Source organism: Schistocerca gregaria, chromosome 2 (assembly GCF_023897955.1).
Source record: "Schistocerca gregaria isolate iqSchGreg1 chromosome 2, iqSchGreg1.2, whole genome shotgun sequence".
Classification (NCBI taxonomy): domain Eukaryota; kingdom Metazoa; phylum Arthropoda; class Insecta; order Orthoptera; family Acrididae; genus Schistocerca; species Schistocerca gregaria.
The window spans coordinates 1,013,048,122-1,013,066,336 of NC_064921.1; the positions used below are offsets into that span (position 1 = coordinate 1,013,048,122).

Genomic DNA, 18,215 nt, shown 5'->3' on the forward strand with positions numbered 1-18,215 from the left:
AGGATGTCTGTGTTGTAGAGTCCATTCTCGTAACCTGTTCATTACTATTTGATTGTGCACAATGGTCCAGTGGCCCTTCTGAGATCGTCTTGCAGTGCTGTAGAGGTTACTAAATGTAACACCACAAACTTATCAAAGAAACCTTGGATTACTACAGGTATTAAAGTGTCTTCAGAAAGTAAAATAAAAATGTATGACACAGGAAGAACTAGTAAAGATCCAGAAGTAGTTTTACACTATAATAATTATTGTAACATACTGAGAAAAGTTGTAAGGAAATCAAGAAATATGTATGTTATAAAAGAAATTAACAACTCCAGCAATAAAATCAAATCAGCATGGGATGTTGTTAGAAGGGAGAGAGGAAAAGTAACCACCGGGGTAGGTAGTATGTTACCATCTTAACCAACAGCACGCAGGTAACCAATGTATTTAACAATCACTTCTTAAGGGTAAGAGAAAAAATTGGTGAGAATAGTTCAAAAGAAGAAGCCAGGCAGTACATGGAAGAGACAGTTTTGAAGAATTTTAGTCAGATTAAGTTTCATCTAACAACCTCTTGTGAAATAAGGAAAATTATTAAATCTTTGAAAAATAAATGTTCTATGGGAGTGGATGACATCTGTAATAAGTTATTAAAACAGTGTGGAGCAATTACAGCTGATGTTTTGAGTCACATATGTAATGCATCACTGACTCAGGGTATTTTTTCCAAACAAGTTAAAATATGCCATTGTCAGGCCTCTCTACGAAAAGGGGGAAACCACAGATGTCAATAATTACCGGTCAGTATCCTTGCTTACAGCATTTTCGAACATCTTTAAGAAAGTAATGTACTCAGGAGTGGTTAGTCATCTCAACAGTAATGGGATACTTAGTAAATCACAGTTAGCATTTCAGAAATGCTGTTCCACTGAGACAGCAATATACAATTTCACTGTCCACATAATAGAGTCTTTAAATAGTAAAATGTCACCAGTAGGAATATTCTGTGACTTATCCAAAGTATTTGATTGTGTGAACCATGACATTATGTAAGAGAAATTACAATTCTATGGTATAAATGGAAAAGCGTATGAGTGGTTGAAGTCGTATCTACAGAACAGGAAGCAAAAAGTCTCTTTATATGGTTCAAGTGATTCAAAGGAGTTTGCCACTTCATCTAACTCGGGTGAAATTACATTAGGTGTTCCACAAGGTTTGATCATCGGTTCCCCCCTGTTTTTGATATATGTGAATGACCTCCCTTCTTATGTGAAATAAGATGCTGAACTGACACTGTTTGCTGATGATACAAGCATAATTATTAATCCAGTAAAAGAAAGTCCGATAGAAAATGATACAAATAAGGTCTTTGTAAAAGTTATTAATTGGTTTTCTGCGAATGAGCTTGCTCTGAACTTTGAAAAAACACAGTACATCCAATTTTCTGCCTCAAAAAGTATAATTCCTTCAATAAACATAACACATCAAAAGACGTCAGTAACCAGGGTAGAACATACTAAGTTTTTGTGTGTACATATAGATGAGAATCTTAGTTGGAAAAATCATATTTTGGGTCTCCTAAGCGACTAGGTTCGGCAACTTTTGCAATCAGAATAATTGCCAATTTTGAGGATATATAAATTAGTAAGATAACATTATTTGCATACTTCCACTCCCTGATGTCATACGGAATAATAATCTGCGGCAACTCAACACTTAGGCAAAAGGTATTCACTGCTCAAAAGAAAGTAGTTAGAATAATGTTTGGGGTCCATAGTCGCACATCTTGTAGGCACCTGTTTAAAATATTAGGAATTCTTACAACTGCTTCACAGTACATTTACCCAGTAATGAAACTTTTTCTCAACAACATGGACCACTTTAAAATTAACAGCGACATTCATGATTACAATACTAGAAAAAAGGAAGACGTACACTATCCTTTACTTAACCTATCTTTGGCACAGAAAGGGGTAAAATATGCTGCTATAAAACTTTTCGATAAATTACAGATGAAATAAAATGTCTGACAGACAGCAGTAATAGTTTCAAAAACAAATTGAAATCATACCTACTTGACAAGTCCTTCTATACCATAAATGAATTCTTGAATATAGTAGTAAATAAATCTGGAGATATGATATATGCATTTTGTGCCATTTAAAGGAATGGGATAGATAACAGAAATATTTAGGTATAACACTATAATGTAAAAAGAAATCCCTTGTTTCCTGTGCGCATTTCTTGTGCATGCGACACTTTCCACATCATAACAGTTTTTCCGTGCCATTGATCAATGGAACATGTAACTAACTAACTAAATATCAATACGACGCCGCAACGTAGAGATGCCCAGATATCGGTCCTCAAAATAACTGGTTCTTATGGCTATGAGCACTATGGTACTTAACATCTGAGGTCATCAGTCCCCTACAACGTAGAACGACTTAAGCCTAACTAACCTAAGGACATCACACACATCCATGCCCGAGGCAGGATTCGAACCTGCGACAGTAGCGATCGCGTGGTTCCATACTGTAGCGCCTATAACCGCTTGGCCACCCCGGCCGGCTCTCGGTCCTCAAGTGGCGTTCTAATGCATCGGCGACCTTCGCCAACTGACCTTGTGTACTGACCTGTCTACTCGTGACGTGTCCACAACCTATGGGCGACACAAAGAGTGGCATTGGCATCTGCAACAACATGACCGAAAGTCGATCCTTTTTGGATCAAACAGATCGACCTTGCAGCTTGCTTTGCATTAAGATGTTGCACTGCATGTGTTTGGTTGAATACAACGTCCACAAATGACAACTGTCATCTGTGTCCCTCGCTATAAAACACTGTGGTACCGGTACTTACTTCCTTCTGAGGGATCACCTAGCACTGTAATGCATAGCACAGACAATAAATGCCGAATGATTTTAATTGCCTACGTTGAAAGCGAAGATCTCGGACCATGTAATAAGACACAAGGGCAGCCTGTATCAAATCAGATCTAAGACGCCGGACGTTGATACATGTTTTTCCCTAATTCTTTTGAATAGTGTATTACTGTAAGTGGTGCAAGCTCTCTTGTAGATGAAGTCAATCGAACAAACTCATTCTGAGAGGGAGCGTACTTATACTGCAATAACATCTAATGTTACTGAACACGCTTCTATCAAATTAATAAGAAAGTTTCAGAAAACGTGAAAGTGAATAAAAAATATTTAGAACTAACGAAACACGAACCAGCTAATACCACTTCTTAATTTCACAGCTCGGCGTCTCTGCCCAGTACACTATGCTGACCTTCCATAAGGTTCGACCATGTTTTGTGTATTACCGCCTACTGAATGCTTCAGTAACCGATATGTGATTAACAGACAATCATACCAAGAACAAGGCACTTCTGATGGATCTTCAGTGTGTCGTTGGTTGCCTTGAAAGGGAATGCTTTCATAACAGACAAGTTACTTTACGAAAATTCTTTAGCTACCAACATGATGTTTCCTGTTATTTTATTACAACAAATCGTAGCAATAGTAATGCATTTTTGAGGGATACCCAGACTGCTGGCACCTTGAAATGACATTTATGGCTCAGAGAGAGAAGTAACAAAGTGGCATCACACCGATACACTTTTATAGGGTAGTTGCAGATCCTTCTTTTGCTCCCTATACAATACAAAAGTACCCGCTGAACAACGTGAGAGGTTGGTGGCGGCGTAAGGTATGATCTTAGCCACCTCCCCGCCACGAATCCTACTTCAGCGGAAAATTCTGTGGCCCCTCGCGCTCGCGTCACTCAGAAGCACTCGACAGGCAGGGGCTTTGATGTGCACGAGACGTCAGGAATCGCGGCACACCTCTCTCTCGCACCCCCCCCCCCCTCCCCCCCACAAGGGGCTCTCGACGCGGCCGCCAGAGCAGGCCAGGAGCACCTGGCGCAGCGCGGCCCCGAGCGCTGCCTTAATGACGTCCTCGAGCCGCAGCAAGTGGTCGGCCCGCGGGACGCAACCCCTTCTCGCGCGATTGCAGGCGCCGCCGCCAGACAGCGCCACGCGCCGCGGTAGTGGCGCGGCATCGCGACGCCTGTTTCAGCTGCCAGCCGCAGTACCGCCGGCCCTTAATTGCAAATTCCTCTGCGACGCCCCTGATCACCCCCGTGGTGGAACTGGCAACGCTTTCGGATGTCCCTCGCACACCAGTTGCCGACACACATCTCTCCCAGAGCTCTTCCATATAACAACGAGCACCCATAACCTCATGGACCTATTACTTTGCTAGTGTAATATGCTAAACATTGTTCAAATGTGTGTGAAATCTTATGGAACTTAACTGCTAAGGTCATCAGTCCGTAAGCTTACACACTACTTAACCTAAATTATCCTAAGGACAAACACACACACCCGTGTCCGAGGGAGGACCAGCCGCACATGCTAAATACGTATTACGTCACTTTTTTTTTTTTTACATATACACGTATTAAGTAAAGGTTATAGGACGTAGAATGTAGTATCATCCAAGTGCTGGCGTTATGCAAGGATCAACGCTCGGGAGTAGGCTCCAATCGCCACGGCCCGGTACTCGGACTTCGGTAGGTCGCGTACCGGTTTTAGTTGAACATCCGAGCTAAGTGGCCATGGAGAGAAATCTGAGAAAATCATTATGCCATTGAGCAAATTTAGCTGCATCTACTGACTAATTGAGATACTTTAGCTCGACGTGAGAGCTGCAGCCGGTGTGGTCGAGCGGTTCTAGGCGCTTCAGCCTGGAACTGCGCGACCGCTACGGTCGCAGGTTCGAATCCTGCCTCGGGCATGGATGTGTGTGATGTCCTTAGGTTAGTTAGGTTTAAGTAGTTCTAATTTATAGAGGACTGATGACCTCAGAAGTTAAGTCCCATAGTGCTCAGAGCCATTTGAACCATTTGAGAGCTGCATCTGGCAGTTGCAGTCTGTACCTGACGGCCAGGATGATGAATGGTTGCATCTATGGAGTATTGCAATCGCTGACCATTCGACGATGCGGTCCTAAATATCGTTATCAGTTACATCAACAGGAGTTTCAGGGAATGAACAACACCTGCCAACATGAGTAATTTAGAAGGAGATATCCTCTGGCCCGGTCCATATACCAGTTAGGTTCCTTTCAGATTGTGCTGATGCATTAGCTCCATACTTAACAATCATGTACAACCGCTCCCTCGACGACAAATCTGTACCCAAGGTCTGGAAAGTTGCACAGGTCACACAAATATTCAAGAAAGGCAGTAGTAGTAATCCACTAAAGTACAGACCTATAAACTGGGTGACCAAAAAGTCAGTATAAATTTGAAAACTGAATAAATCACGGAATAGTGTTGATAGAGAGGTACAAATTGACACACATGCTTGGAATGACATGGGGTTTTATTAAAACCAAAAAAATACAAAAGTTCAAAAAATGTCCAACAGATGGCGTTTCATCTGATCAGGATAGCAGTAATTAGCATAACAAAGTAAGACAAAGCAAAGATGATGTTCTTTACAGGAAATGCTCAACATGTCCACCATCATTCCTCAACAATAGCTGTAGTCGAGGAATAATGTTGTGAACAGCACTGTAAAGCACGTCAGGGGTTATGGTGAGGCACTGGCGTCGGATGTTGTCTTTCAGCATCCCTAGAGATGTCGGTCGATCACGATACACTTGCGACTTCAGGTAACTCCAAAGCCAATAATCGCACGGACTGAGGTCTGTGGACCTGGGAGGCCAAGCATGACGAAAGTGGTGACTGAGCACACGATCATCACCAAACGACGCGCATCTGTCGGACATTTTGTGAACATTCTGTCATCAAAGACTAACGCATTGGCGATGAACTTGAGTGGCAAAATATTTGCACCCACTACGTGCCAAACCATCAAGAACAATGTGATTTGTAAAGCATCCCTTACGCTAGCACATCGTGTAATTTCACTCCCATATTCATGTGTATGCCACTTTACTGTGGTAATCTCTCGAAAATGGTCTTTTAAGCCGAAACATGTTGTATAACTAAGAAGAGATTTTGCTGAGTATACTGCCTAAGTGGAGTACTGCCGCTTTCATGCAACAGATGTATGACTGTACTGTACACATGAAGAAGATATAAAAAAGACGGTGTTTACTTATTTAGACAAATTAAAACCAAGACATATGAAGGGTAGTTGATGTTCTCTTAATAAACTGGGAATAAAATTGCCAAACACAAGATTTATGTTGCTAAAAACAGCTGCTGCTAGCCATCAGTGGTCACACATAAAGAAATTGTGTCTGACAGTCGCTCCGTTGAGCATTATATCCACACAGAAATGTGCAATTGAAAAGGCCATACCTGTACACTGTGCACACACATTCCATGCTCGGCCCAGACGCCATAGTCGCGCGGGGTAGACACATGGTCTTAGGCGCCTTGCCACGGTTCACGCGGCTCCCCCCGGCGGACGTTCGAGTCCTCCCTCGGGCATGGGTGTGTATGTTGACCTTAGTGTAAGTTAGTTTAAGTTATATAAGTAATGTATAAGCCTAGGGAACGATGACCTCAGCAGTTTGGTCCCATAGGAACTTCCCAGAAATTTCCAAATTTCCAGACTCCGTGTAAACAAACAACGTAAAAAACCAGTCCATTCGCTGAATAATGTACATGGTGGAACCTCTTTGCCGAGATTTTTCTTTGTATTTCGTGTTTCTGTGTAATTAGTACACGTAATATTCCAAAGAGAGAGAACCTCGTTGAACAACCGGTATCAAGAAAAATAATATTGCCTTATAATAAATACTGTCTTTTTGCATCTTCCCTGTGGGTGATTTTCGTGCAGTGAGCAAGATTTGTGTGTTGCAGACGCCTCGTGCTGCTCTGACGTCAGTGGATCCTGCAGGACGGCGTGCGAGCAGGTGAGTCCTTCAGCTCTCCTACCTCTATCGCAGCAGGCAGCAGACGCTCAGCTTATCGTAAAATGACATACATTTAATATACTTGCTGCATAAAATGGTGACAAAGTTCGATATTTCGTCTCGAAAGCGATAATCTTCGGCCAAACTGGAGCGAGAAGTTTCAAATAAACAGCATGACGCGGAGTTACTCACTGCTATCAATGTAAGTTATGGCATCAGTAAATGAATGAATATTTGGCAGTATATACCCGGTCGTGGTAGGAGCTAGGAGCTCCCGTTATTTCAGTCTATTCCTAACCCTTCTCTAACCAACGAAATACGGTAGGTGAACCAGAAACTGACTGAGGGTTCTGAAGATAATGGTCTGTGGCCTCACATTTCAAAATAAATCTCATAGCATCACAAACTGTCTTCTCACACCAATACAGGTAATAAAAATAGTGTAATTATATGTTTTCGATGTCTATGAATAGATATAGCCTACGCACTTGATTGATGTAAAATAATACAAGTCAAAAAAGAGAGCTGTGCTGTAACAGGTAGTCAGAAATGACGCCTCCTGATCAAAATCTGATCTGGTATGACAAAAGACTGGCTGAAAGTACTTATATACGTATGTCAGAGAACATCATACTCAGAAGCTCTGTTGCATCGCCCATTATTTCTAAATAAACCTCCGCCACTCAGAAAGTATGTAGCACTTCCAGGACGAATACCTCTTATAGTCTAGAGAAGTTTGTTGTAGACAGTAAGTCTTTTAGGATTTTCAGAACTGTATGCGTGAGGTTTGCAGAAGGGTCTTAACTGCTGCGGTTATTTTTTTAATAGAGGTTAGGTCCTCAAAAAGCCCTCTTCCTATTTTTGCAACAATGGGTACATTAAAACTATGTCGGCATGATTCTATTGAATACATTCATAATGTACTGCCGAAAACCCCTCTCTCACGGTTTTGAAAAGCCGAAAAAACAGCAACAGTCAATTTGTAAAATAGATAACTTGTAGATGACTGAGGGGTTGGTGCTGACTTGTCTCTCATTTTTTGACAACTTTCTGATAATGTGATTAACGGAATTAATAGGTAAATACGACTTTTAGGTTGGTTGTAAAAGAGCCGAGGGTAAAGCAGGGAATGCATTTCAGCATATGCTTTCGTATGTGGAGAAATAATGCAAATAAAGTTCCAGATACCTAATTATAACACTGACGAAGCCAAAACTGTGTTTGCAGCTAGTCTAAATGCCGGCCTATGTGGCCGAGCGGTTGTAGGCGCTTCAGTCTGGAACCGCGCGACCGCTACGGTCGCAGGTTCGAATCCTGCCTCGGGCATGGATGTGTGTGATGTCTTTAGCTTAGTAGGCTTTACGTAGTTCTGAGTTCTAGGGGACTGATGACTTCAGATGTTGAGTCCCGTAGTGATCAGAGCCATTTGAACGTAGTCTAAATGTTTCGTCCCTGTAGGGGTGACAAATAACTAGCGCCTGTGTCTGTGAACACCAGTAGAGTAACGTGTAGATAAAAAGGCGAATGGGGGGGATGCACTGTAGCAAGAGATTGCAACAGCCATCATTAGTGTAAATGTGAAGTGTCTGACTGTGGGGTGCGGCGAGCGCGATGGTTGAAAGGTAAAGGGCGTAAATGGAAACCGAAAGGACGCAAAATCGAGTTCCGGCCAGGCAAGTTGTATTTTAGTATGCCTTTAATCTGGCCTTGTGCTGTCATAGATGTGAAGTTTTGCCAACAAGGACATGTTGTTCAGAGTCTTCACTCTAGGCTCCTCTCCGCAGTTAGGATTACTGTGGTTTGTAAGGGATAGGCAGGTCGCCGAAATGGTGTCCAATAGAATTACTTCTACATCTACATACATACTCCGCAATTCACCATACGGTGCGCTCGGAGTGTATCTCGCACCACAACTAGCATCTTCTCTCTCTGTTCCACTCCCAAACAGAACGAGGGAAAAATGACTGCCTATATGCCTCTGTACGAGCCCTAATCTCTCTTATCTTATCTTTTTCCGCGAAATGTAAGTTGGTGGCAGCAAAACTGTACTGCAGTCAGCCTCAAATGCTGGTTCTCTAAGCTTCCTCAGTAGCGATTCACGAAAAGAACGCCTCCTTTCCTCTAGAGACTCCCACCCGAGTTCCTGAAGCATTTCCGTAACACTCGCGCGATGATTAAACCTACCAGTAACAAATCTAGCAGCTCGCCTCTGAAATGCTTTTATGTCCTCCCTCAATCCCACCTGATAGGGATCCCAAACACTCGAGCAGTACTCAAGAATAGGTCGTATTAGTGTTTTATAAGCGGACACCTTTACAGATGAACCACATCTTCCCAAAATTCTACCAATGAACCGAAGACGACTATCCGCCTTCCCCACAACTGCCATTACTTGCGTGTCCCACTTCATATCGCTCTGCAATGTTACGTCCAAATATTTAATCGACGTGACTGTGTCAAGCGCTACACTACTAATGGAGTATTCAAACATTGTAGAATTCTTTTTCCCATTCATCTGCATTAATTTACATTTACCTATATTTAGAGTTAGCTGCCATTCCTTACACCAATCACAAATCCTGTCCAAGTCATCTTGTATCCTCCTACTGTCACAATACTTGCATCAGACCGCTCAAACACACGGAAATATTGTTTTTGTGTGGCGTGTTCTTTGGTGTACGTGTAGAATATTTAGTAGAGATTTTCATGTTAGTTTTGTATGGCGCGGATATTTTGACAGTGTGTTATAAAACGACATAAATTTTTCCAGGAAGTGTCAGAAACGGAAAAAGCGGCCTGTTGTCACGCTTAACCCAGCCTTAACCATTAAAAAAAATGGCTGGAGAGTGCGGTGTGGGACAAAGTGGACGGACTGGCGCCACCGCAAACTACACCCCGTCCCTTTCTGCAGAGAAGCAGAGAAGGTGCCACGCAACCACCTTCTTACTTCGACACCACTATGTTGTTGTTGTTGTGGTCTTCATTCGTGAGACTGGTTTGATGCAGCCCTCCATGCTACTCTATCCTGTGCAAGCTTCTTCATCTCCCAGTACGTACTCCAACCTACATCCATCTGAATCTGCTTAGTGAATTCATCTCTTGGTCTTCCTCTACGATTTTTACCCTCCACGCTGCCCTCCAATGCTAAATTTGTGATCCCTTGATGTCTCAGAACATGTCCTACCAACCGGTCCCTTTTTTTTGTAAAGTTGTGCCACAAACTCCTCTTATCCCCAATTCTATTCAATACTTCATCATTAGTTATGTGATCTACCCATCTAATCTTCAACATTCTTCTGTAGCACCACATTTCGAAAGCTTCTATTCTCTTCTTGTCCAAACTATTTGTCGTCCATGTTTCACTTCCATACATAGCTACACTCCATACAAATACTTTCAGAAACAACTTCCTGACACTTAAATCTATACTCGATGTTAACAAATTTCTCTTCTTCAGAAACGCTTTCCTTGTCATTGCCAGTCTACGTTTTATATCGTCTCTACTTCGACAGTCATTAGTTATTTTGCTCCCCAAATAGCAAAACTCCTTTGCTACTTTAAGTGTCTCATTTCCTAATCTAATTCCCTCAGAATCACCCGACTTAATTCGACTACACTCCATTATCCTCGTTTTGCTTTTGTTGATGTTAATCTTATATCCTTCTTTCGAGACACTATTCATTCCGTTCAACTGCTCTTCCAAGTCCTTTGCTGTCTTTGACAGAATTACAATGTCATCGACGGACCTCAAAGTTTTTATTTCTTCTCCATGGATTTTGATACCTACTCCGAATGTTTTATTTGTTTCCTTCATTGCTAGCTCAATATAAAAATTGAATAACATCGGGGATGGGCTACAACCCTGTCTCACTCCCTTCCCAATTGCTGCATCCCTTTCGTGCCCCTCGACTCTTATAACTGCCACCTGGTTTCTGTACAAATTGTAAATATCCTTTCGCTCCCTGTATTTTACCCCTGTCACTTTCAGAATTTGAAAGAGAGTATTCCAATCAACATTGTCAAAAGATTTCTCTAAGTCTACAAATTCTAGAAAAGTAGGTTTGCCTTTTCTTAATGTTTCTTCTAAGATAAGTCGTAGGGTCAGTACTGCCTGACGTGTTTCAACATTTCTACGGAATTCAAACTGATCTTCCTGTTACCGTAGATCAATGGACGCAATATGTTTAAGAACATGCGTCGTTGTCTTTAAAAGTGCAGTGTTTTCACAATTTCTAATTGCCACCATGGGTCAAAGATCTCAGGTGTTTAATTAGAAAAGCAGCGCCTATTGGAGGTTTCTCGCGGCTGGTGATAATAGCACCGATACGGGTCACGGCACAAGAGACGTCGGTTCGGCACGGAGGTTTTGCGGCAGCGGCGCGGCTGAGATACGATTAGCGGAGACTGAAGCTCGTAAACGAGAGCCAGGTCGCAGTGGGACCGCTGGCCCTCGTGTCTCCGCTAACGCCGCAATAAAACGAGAGCAGCGGGCAGCCAGTTAGAGATAAGGCGGGCGCTCGTGTCGGTGCTGGTGTTGGTGTTGGTGTTGGGGGGGGGGGGGGGGGGGGGGCGCATCAAGTGCTGCGTTCCCACCGCCGGTATTAATGGAGCGTTTTTTACTGGAGATAGCGCGCGGTGCCGCGCCGGCTGGAATGCGACGCTGGAGGCGCGAGGCGAGGCGACAACTCCAGCAGCGGCCGTGGGTCGCAGCAAACTCACAGCGCCGGCTGCCACTCTGGCATCACCGTGCCCACCTCAACCACCGACAGGACGGTCGGCCTCCAGTGAGGGCTTCCTGTACCGTAGTGACGTAATCCCTGTACAGGGGGGTCCATTGATGGAGACCGGGCCAAACATCTTACGAAATAAGTATCAAACGAAAAAACTACAAAGAACGAAACTTGTCTAGCCTGAAGGGGGAAACCAGATGGCACTACGGTTGGCCCGATAGACGGCGCTGCCATAGGTCAAACGGATATCAACTGCGTTTTTTAAAGTAGGAACACCCAGTTTTTATTACATATCCGTGTAGTACGTAAAGAAATATGAATGTTTCAGTTGGACCACTTTTTTCGCTTTGTGACAGATGGCGCTATAATAGTCACAAACATATGACTCACAGTTTTAGACGAACAGTCAGTTATAAGTTGATTTTATAAATTAAAATACAGAACAGAGGTACGTTTGAACATTTTATTTCGGTTGTTCCAATGTGATACATTGAACTTATCATTTCTGAGAACGCATGCTGTTACAGCCTGATTACCTGTAAATACCACATTAACGCAATAAAGTCTCAAAATGATGTCCGTCAATTTCAATGCATTTGGCTATACGTTGTAACGTTCCCTCTTTCTGTTTATTTAGGTTTGATTTGTTTGATTGTTATTCTTTATTTCTATTATTCGGAATCTTTTTTTTTATTAAATTGAGCCTGAAACTTACGTAATAAATACTTCGCGTGAAGTACGATTTGCAGCATAAACAAAAATTAATTTCGGAAATGTAATCCACTGAATATTAAAAGTAAAGCTTTTGAACAACGCGCGTGACTGACTAGATACATTCAGAGGGTACGTACATTCGCGTGCGAGTGGTTGCGGTCTGATGAGAAATTTTCATTGTGAAATAATTTCGTCGTAACACACTCGGAGATTGCGAACGTACATTCAGAGTAGAGACACGTACGTTCTATCATTCCCCGTGGCCTGGGTAAAAGAATGGCAATTATTTAAATCTAAGAGTATTTCTTTTGCATCGGACTAGTATTTTTATAAGAAAAAGAAGATTGCAGGTTCTGAATGTCTCGGCAAAACGAATCGGAAGTAATTTTAGCGGCCACGAAAGGAAAGTAGAGAGCACAATCACGTACCTCTATTGTTGAGCAGCGCCGTTTTGAAGATCTTCGGTTCCATCTAAAACTCGCCTTCTCTGCTTAACATAAATACTCCATAGGCATGGGAATAAGGCTTGTTGTGCGATGAAAATAACTCATTCATTTACCACACACACACACACACTAGTAATTAGACAGTACGACATCCCACCAGCCCATCAGAACAAAAAGTAGTCGTTCATACAAGAAATAAAAAACGAAGGGCGAAATTGTTCCTATGTCTCTCAAAGATAAAAAGTTTACCAGATATTTCTCTGGTGTGTCACTGGAACAATTTTTCAGCACCTCTGCGATTAAATCACAATATTTTCAGTTCCTTTACAACGTGAAACGGCATTCCTCTCAACAGCGAGTAGTTCGCCTTCCGTAATGTTCGCACATGCATTGACATAGCGCTGTCGCATGTTGTCAGGCCTTGTCGGTGGATCACGACAGCAAATATCCTTCAACTTTCCCCACAGAAAAAACTCCGGAGACGTCAGATCCGGTGAACGTGTGGGCCATGGTATGGTGCTTCGACGACCGATCCACCTGTCATGAAATATGCTATTCAATACCGCTTCAACCGCACGCGAGCTATGTGCCGGACATCCATCATGTTGAAAGTACATCGCTGTTCTGTCATACAGTGAAATACCTTGCAGTAACATCGGTAGGACATTATGTAGGAAATCAGCATACATTGCACCATTTAGATTGCCATGGATAAAATGGGGGCCAATTATCCTTCCTCGCATAATGCCGCACCACACATTAACCCGCCAAGATCGCTAATGCTCCACTTGTCGCAACCATCGTGGATTTTCCGTTGCCCAATAGTGCATATTATGCCGGTGTACTTTACCGCTGTTGGCGAATGACGCTTCGTCGCTAAACAGAACGCGTGCAAAAAATCTGTCATCGTCCCGTAATTTCTCTTGTGCCCAATGTCTGAATTGTACACAACGTTCAAAGTGGTCGCCATGCAATTCCTGGTGCATAGAAACGTGTTACGGGTGCAATCGATGTTGATGTAGCATTCTCAACACAGACGTTTTTGAGATTCCCGATTCTCGCGCGATTTGTCTGCTACTGATGTGCGGATTAGCCGCGACAGCAGCTAAAACACCTATTTGGGCATCATAATTTGTTGCAGGTCATGGTTGACGTTTCACATGTGGCTGAAACTTCCTGTTTCCTTAAATAACGTAACTATCCGGCGAACTGTCCGGACACTTGGATGATGTCGTCCAGGATACCGAGCAGCATACATAGCACACGCCTGTTGGGCATTTGGATCACAATAGCCATACATCAACACGATATCGACCTTTTCCGCAATTGGTAAACGGCCCATTTTAACACGGGTAATGTATCACGAAGCAAATACCGTCCTCACTGGCGGAATGCTACGTGATACCACGTACTTATACGTTTGTGATTATTACAGCGCCATCTATCGCAAAGCGAAAAAAGTGGTCCAACTAAAACATTCATATTTCTTTACGTACTACACCAATATGTACTAAAAAAGAGGGTTCCTATTTTTAAAAAAAACGCAGTTGCTATCCGTTCGACCTATGGCAGCGCTATCTAGAGGGCCAACCATAGCGCCATCTGGTTTCACCCTTCAAGCTAGACGAGTTTCGTTCTTTGTAGTTTTTTCGTTTGATGCTTATTTCATGAGAAATTTGGCCCGGCCACTATTAATGGACCACCTTGTATACAGGGCGTTCCGAAACCATTAGCTCAAATTAGCACAAGAAATAAAGAACATCAAAACAAATATCTGTAGTTATGGTACATATGGTTACTGACTGATGCTAGGGACGATTTTACACAGGCGACTGTTTAGCTTAGCAATTACAGCAGCAGCACTTACAGGTACTGCTCGAATGAGCGAATACTGCCTCCACGCATGCAGTACATCGTTAGACCATTGGTGACGTGTCCGTTTGAAGATTCGTTTCATGTTGGCAGTGATACCAGTAGCGACGGAAATTTTAGCACGAGGTCTCCTTCTATTCGCACAACGGCTTCATACATAAACTGCTACATATGCCTACTGAGGAAGAAATTCGCAGACGTGAGGTCAGGTAATGTGGCTGGCCAGTCCTCAAGGTCAGCTCGGCCAATCCATCGAATACCGATGGTGACACTCAGCAACACTGAAGTGGGCTGGCGCCATACCGCGCTGGAAGTACATCCTCTGTCTAACATTCAGAGATACATCCTCTATCAGTTCTGGCAACACATGATGCACGAAGATGCGATATCTCCGTGCGTTGAGGCGGAATGAAAGAATGTGTGGTCTAACCAACGTATCACGGGGAGTATCGGCCCACACATTAACACTGAATCGCTGTTGATGAGTACCAGTTAAATAAGTACCTTTTGGACTGACGTGGCCAAATACGCGAATTGTGGTTGAAATGGTTCAAACGGCTCTGAGCACTATTCGACTTAACTTCTAATGTCATCAGTCCCCTAGAACTTATCATCATCATCATCATCATTTAAGACTGATTATGCCTTTCAGCGTTCAGTCTGGAGCATAGCCCCCCTTATAAAATTCCTCCATGATCCCCTATTCAGTGCTAACACTGGTGCCTCTTCTGATGTTAAACCTATTACTTCAAAATCATTCTTAACCGAATCCAGGTACGTTCTCCTTGGTCTGCCCCGACTCCTCCTACCCTCTACTGCTGACCCCATGAGTCTCTGCAATCATCCTAGCTACTTTAATATCCGTAACCTCAACCTTGTTGATAAGGTAACCTGAATCCACCCAGCTTTCGCTCCCATACAACAAAATTGGTTGAAAGATTGAACGGTGCACGGATAACTTAGTCTTGGTACTGACTTCCTTCTTGCAGAAGACAGTAGATCGTAGCTGAGCGCTCACTGCATTAGCTTTGCTACACCTCACTTCCAGTTCTTTCACTATGTTGCCATCCTGTGAGAATATGCATCTCAAGTACTTGAAACCGTCCATCTGTTCTAACTTTGTTCCTCCTATTTGGCACTCAATCCGTTTATATTTCTTTCCCACTGACATTACTTTCGTTTTGGAGATGCTGATCTTCATACCATAGTCCTTACATTTCTGATCTAGCTCTGAAATATTACTCTGCAAACTTTCAATCGAATCTGCCATCACAACTAAGTCATCCGCATATGCAAGACTGCTTATTTTGTGTTCACATATCTTAATCTCACCCAGCCAGTCTATTGTTTTCAACATATGATCCATAAATGATATGAACAACAGTGGAGACAGGTTGCAGCTTTGTCTTACCCCTGAAGCTACTCTGAACCATGAACTCAATTTACCGTCAACCATAACTGCTGCCTGACTATCCATGTAAAGACCTTTAATTGCTTGCAAAAGTTTGCCTCCCATTCCATAATCTCGTAGAACAGGCAATAACTTCCTCCTAGGAACCCGGTCATATGCCTTTTCTAGATCTATAAAGCATAGATACAATTCCCTGTTCAACTCATAACACTTCTCCATTATTTGTCGTAAGCTAAAGATCTGGTCCTGACAACCTCTAAGAGGCCTAAACCTACACTGATTTTCATCCAATTGGTCCTCAACTAATACTCGCACTTTCCTTTCAACAATACCTGAGAAGATTTTACCCACAACGCTGATTAAAGAGATACCTCTGTAGTTGTTACAATCTTTTCTGTTTCCATGTTTAAAGATTGGTGTGATTACTGCTTTTGTCCAGTCTGATGGAACCTATCTCGACTCCCAGGCCATTTAAATTATCCTGTGTAGCCATTTAAGAACTGACATTCCACTGTATTTGATGAGTTCCGACTTAATTTCATCCACCCCAGCTGCTTTATTGCACTGCAATTTATTGACCATTTTCTCCACTTTTTCAAATGTGATCCTATTTCCATCATCATTCCTATCCCATTATGCCTCAAAATCTGAAACATTACTGATCGTATTTTCACCTACATTGAGCAACTCTTCAAAATATTCCCTCCATCTGCCCAAGGCATCAACAGGATTCACCAGCAGTTTTCCTGACCTGTCCAAAATACTTGTCATTTCCTTCTTACCTCCCTCTCGAAGACTGATAATTACACTCCAGAATGGTTTTCCAGCAGCTTGACCCAATGTCTCCAACCTGTTTCCAAAGTCTTCCCAAGATTTCTTCTTGGATGCTGCAATTATCTATTTGGCTTTGTTTCTTTCTTCAACATAACTTTCTCTGTCTACCTGAGTGCAAAGAATATACATCGTAACAACATTTTTACAGAATAATTGTTTAAAGCATTTGGAGGTTTAAACAATTATTCTGTAAAAATGTTGTTACGATGTATTTTCTTTGCATTTTGCGATTATGTTTTCTCTTCTGCTATACGAACCTTGAACCCAGCTCATTCAAGACGCCATATTCGTTTACAAATGTGGCAGTACACATTTGATGTGTTACGACAGCAAAAGGAACCTGTGACCACTGAAGGTACTCTAGTTTACGTATTTAATGTTTACCATTAGATATCAGTTTAATTTTTTGTCAAAAATAATCCTAAACCATATTCTGAAATAGTGTCTTGTTTCTCCACTAGGCAGTGCCACAAGTTCCTCCAAAAATATTAACACACGACACACACAAATGTAATACTAACTAATGTAAATCCACCCGATGATGGAGGTTTAAATCTTCGAAACGCGTCGTGGAAATGAATAAAACGGTGACTGTTAACAGTGAACTTGTTGTTTCATTAAATGTCAGTAACAGTCACGGTAAAGCCTAACCTAAAAATGTTAGCATTTAAAGTTATTTCCCTCTTTTTTTCGCCTCTGGAATGCTGGAGATATGTTACCATTAACAAGATGAGATGGAGGACAATATAAAACCTCTTAGACCTGCGGCTGGTTGGCTACTGAGGCTTCCGCCCACGCGGCATACTCGTGTTTCCCCTCTGCTGGTGGCGCCAGTGAGCTGGAGGCAAGACGCTGGCTGTACGCTCGCGGACGGATGTGGCTCGCTGGGACGACTCACTGGAGAAAAACGCCTGACGTCACCCGCGAGGCGCAGCTGCCGCTCAAGTCGAGTCGAGACGTACCAATACCGTGCCACCGTGCCCCGGACCTATCTAGTACACAATTAAAGCAGACTGAGAACAGGAGAGTACGGGAAGATAATTTGAACAAAGACGATATTAAAAAAAAGACTTACCGAACCAAGCTACCTCTAACACACGCTGTTTCACAGTGGAAGACTGCACTGTAGTTCTTTCTCTAGACCGTCGCACAGATGACAAAATGGTAGATATCGAAATAGACGACAGAGGGACAGAGAAACAATTAAAATCACTCAAAAGAAGAAAGGCCGCCGGACCTGATGGGATACCAGTTCGATTTTTACACAGTGTTCGCGAAGGAACTTGCCCCCTTTCTTGCAGCGATGTATCGTAGGTCTCTA

The 18,215-nt window shown here is 42.7% G+C and overlaps 1 protein-coding gene across 1 annotated transcript in view; it reads left to right on the forward strand.

The window, feature by feature from the left end:
• LOC126335508 (reversion-inducing cysteine-rich protein with Kazal motifs) overlaps nucleotides 1-18,215 on the forward strand; it is a 310,493-nt gene that overhangs the window by 79,474 nt on the left and 212,804 nt on the right. The window contains exon 2 of the mRNA XM_049998863.1: nucleotides 6,835-6,887. Coding sequence (XP_049854820.1) covers nucleotides 6,835-6,887 — 53 coding nt within the window. The remainder of the gene's footprint in view (nucleotides 1-6,834; nucleotides 6,888-18,215) is intronic.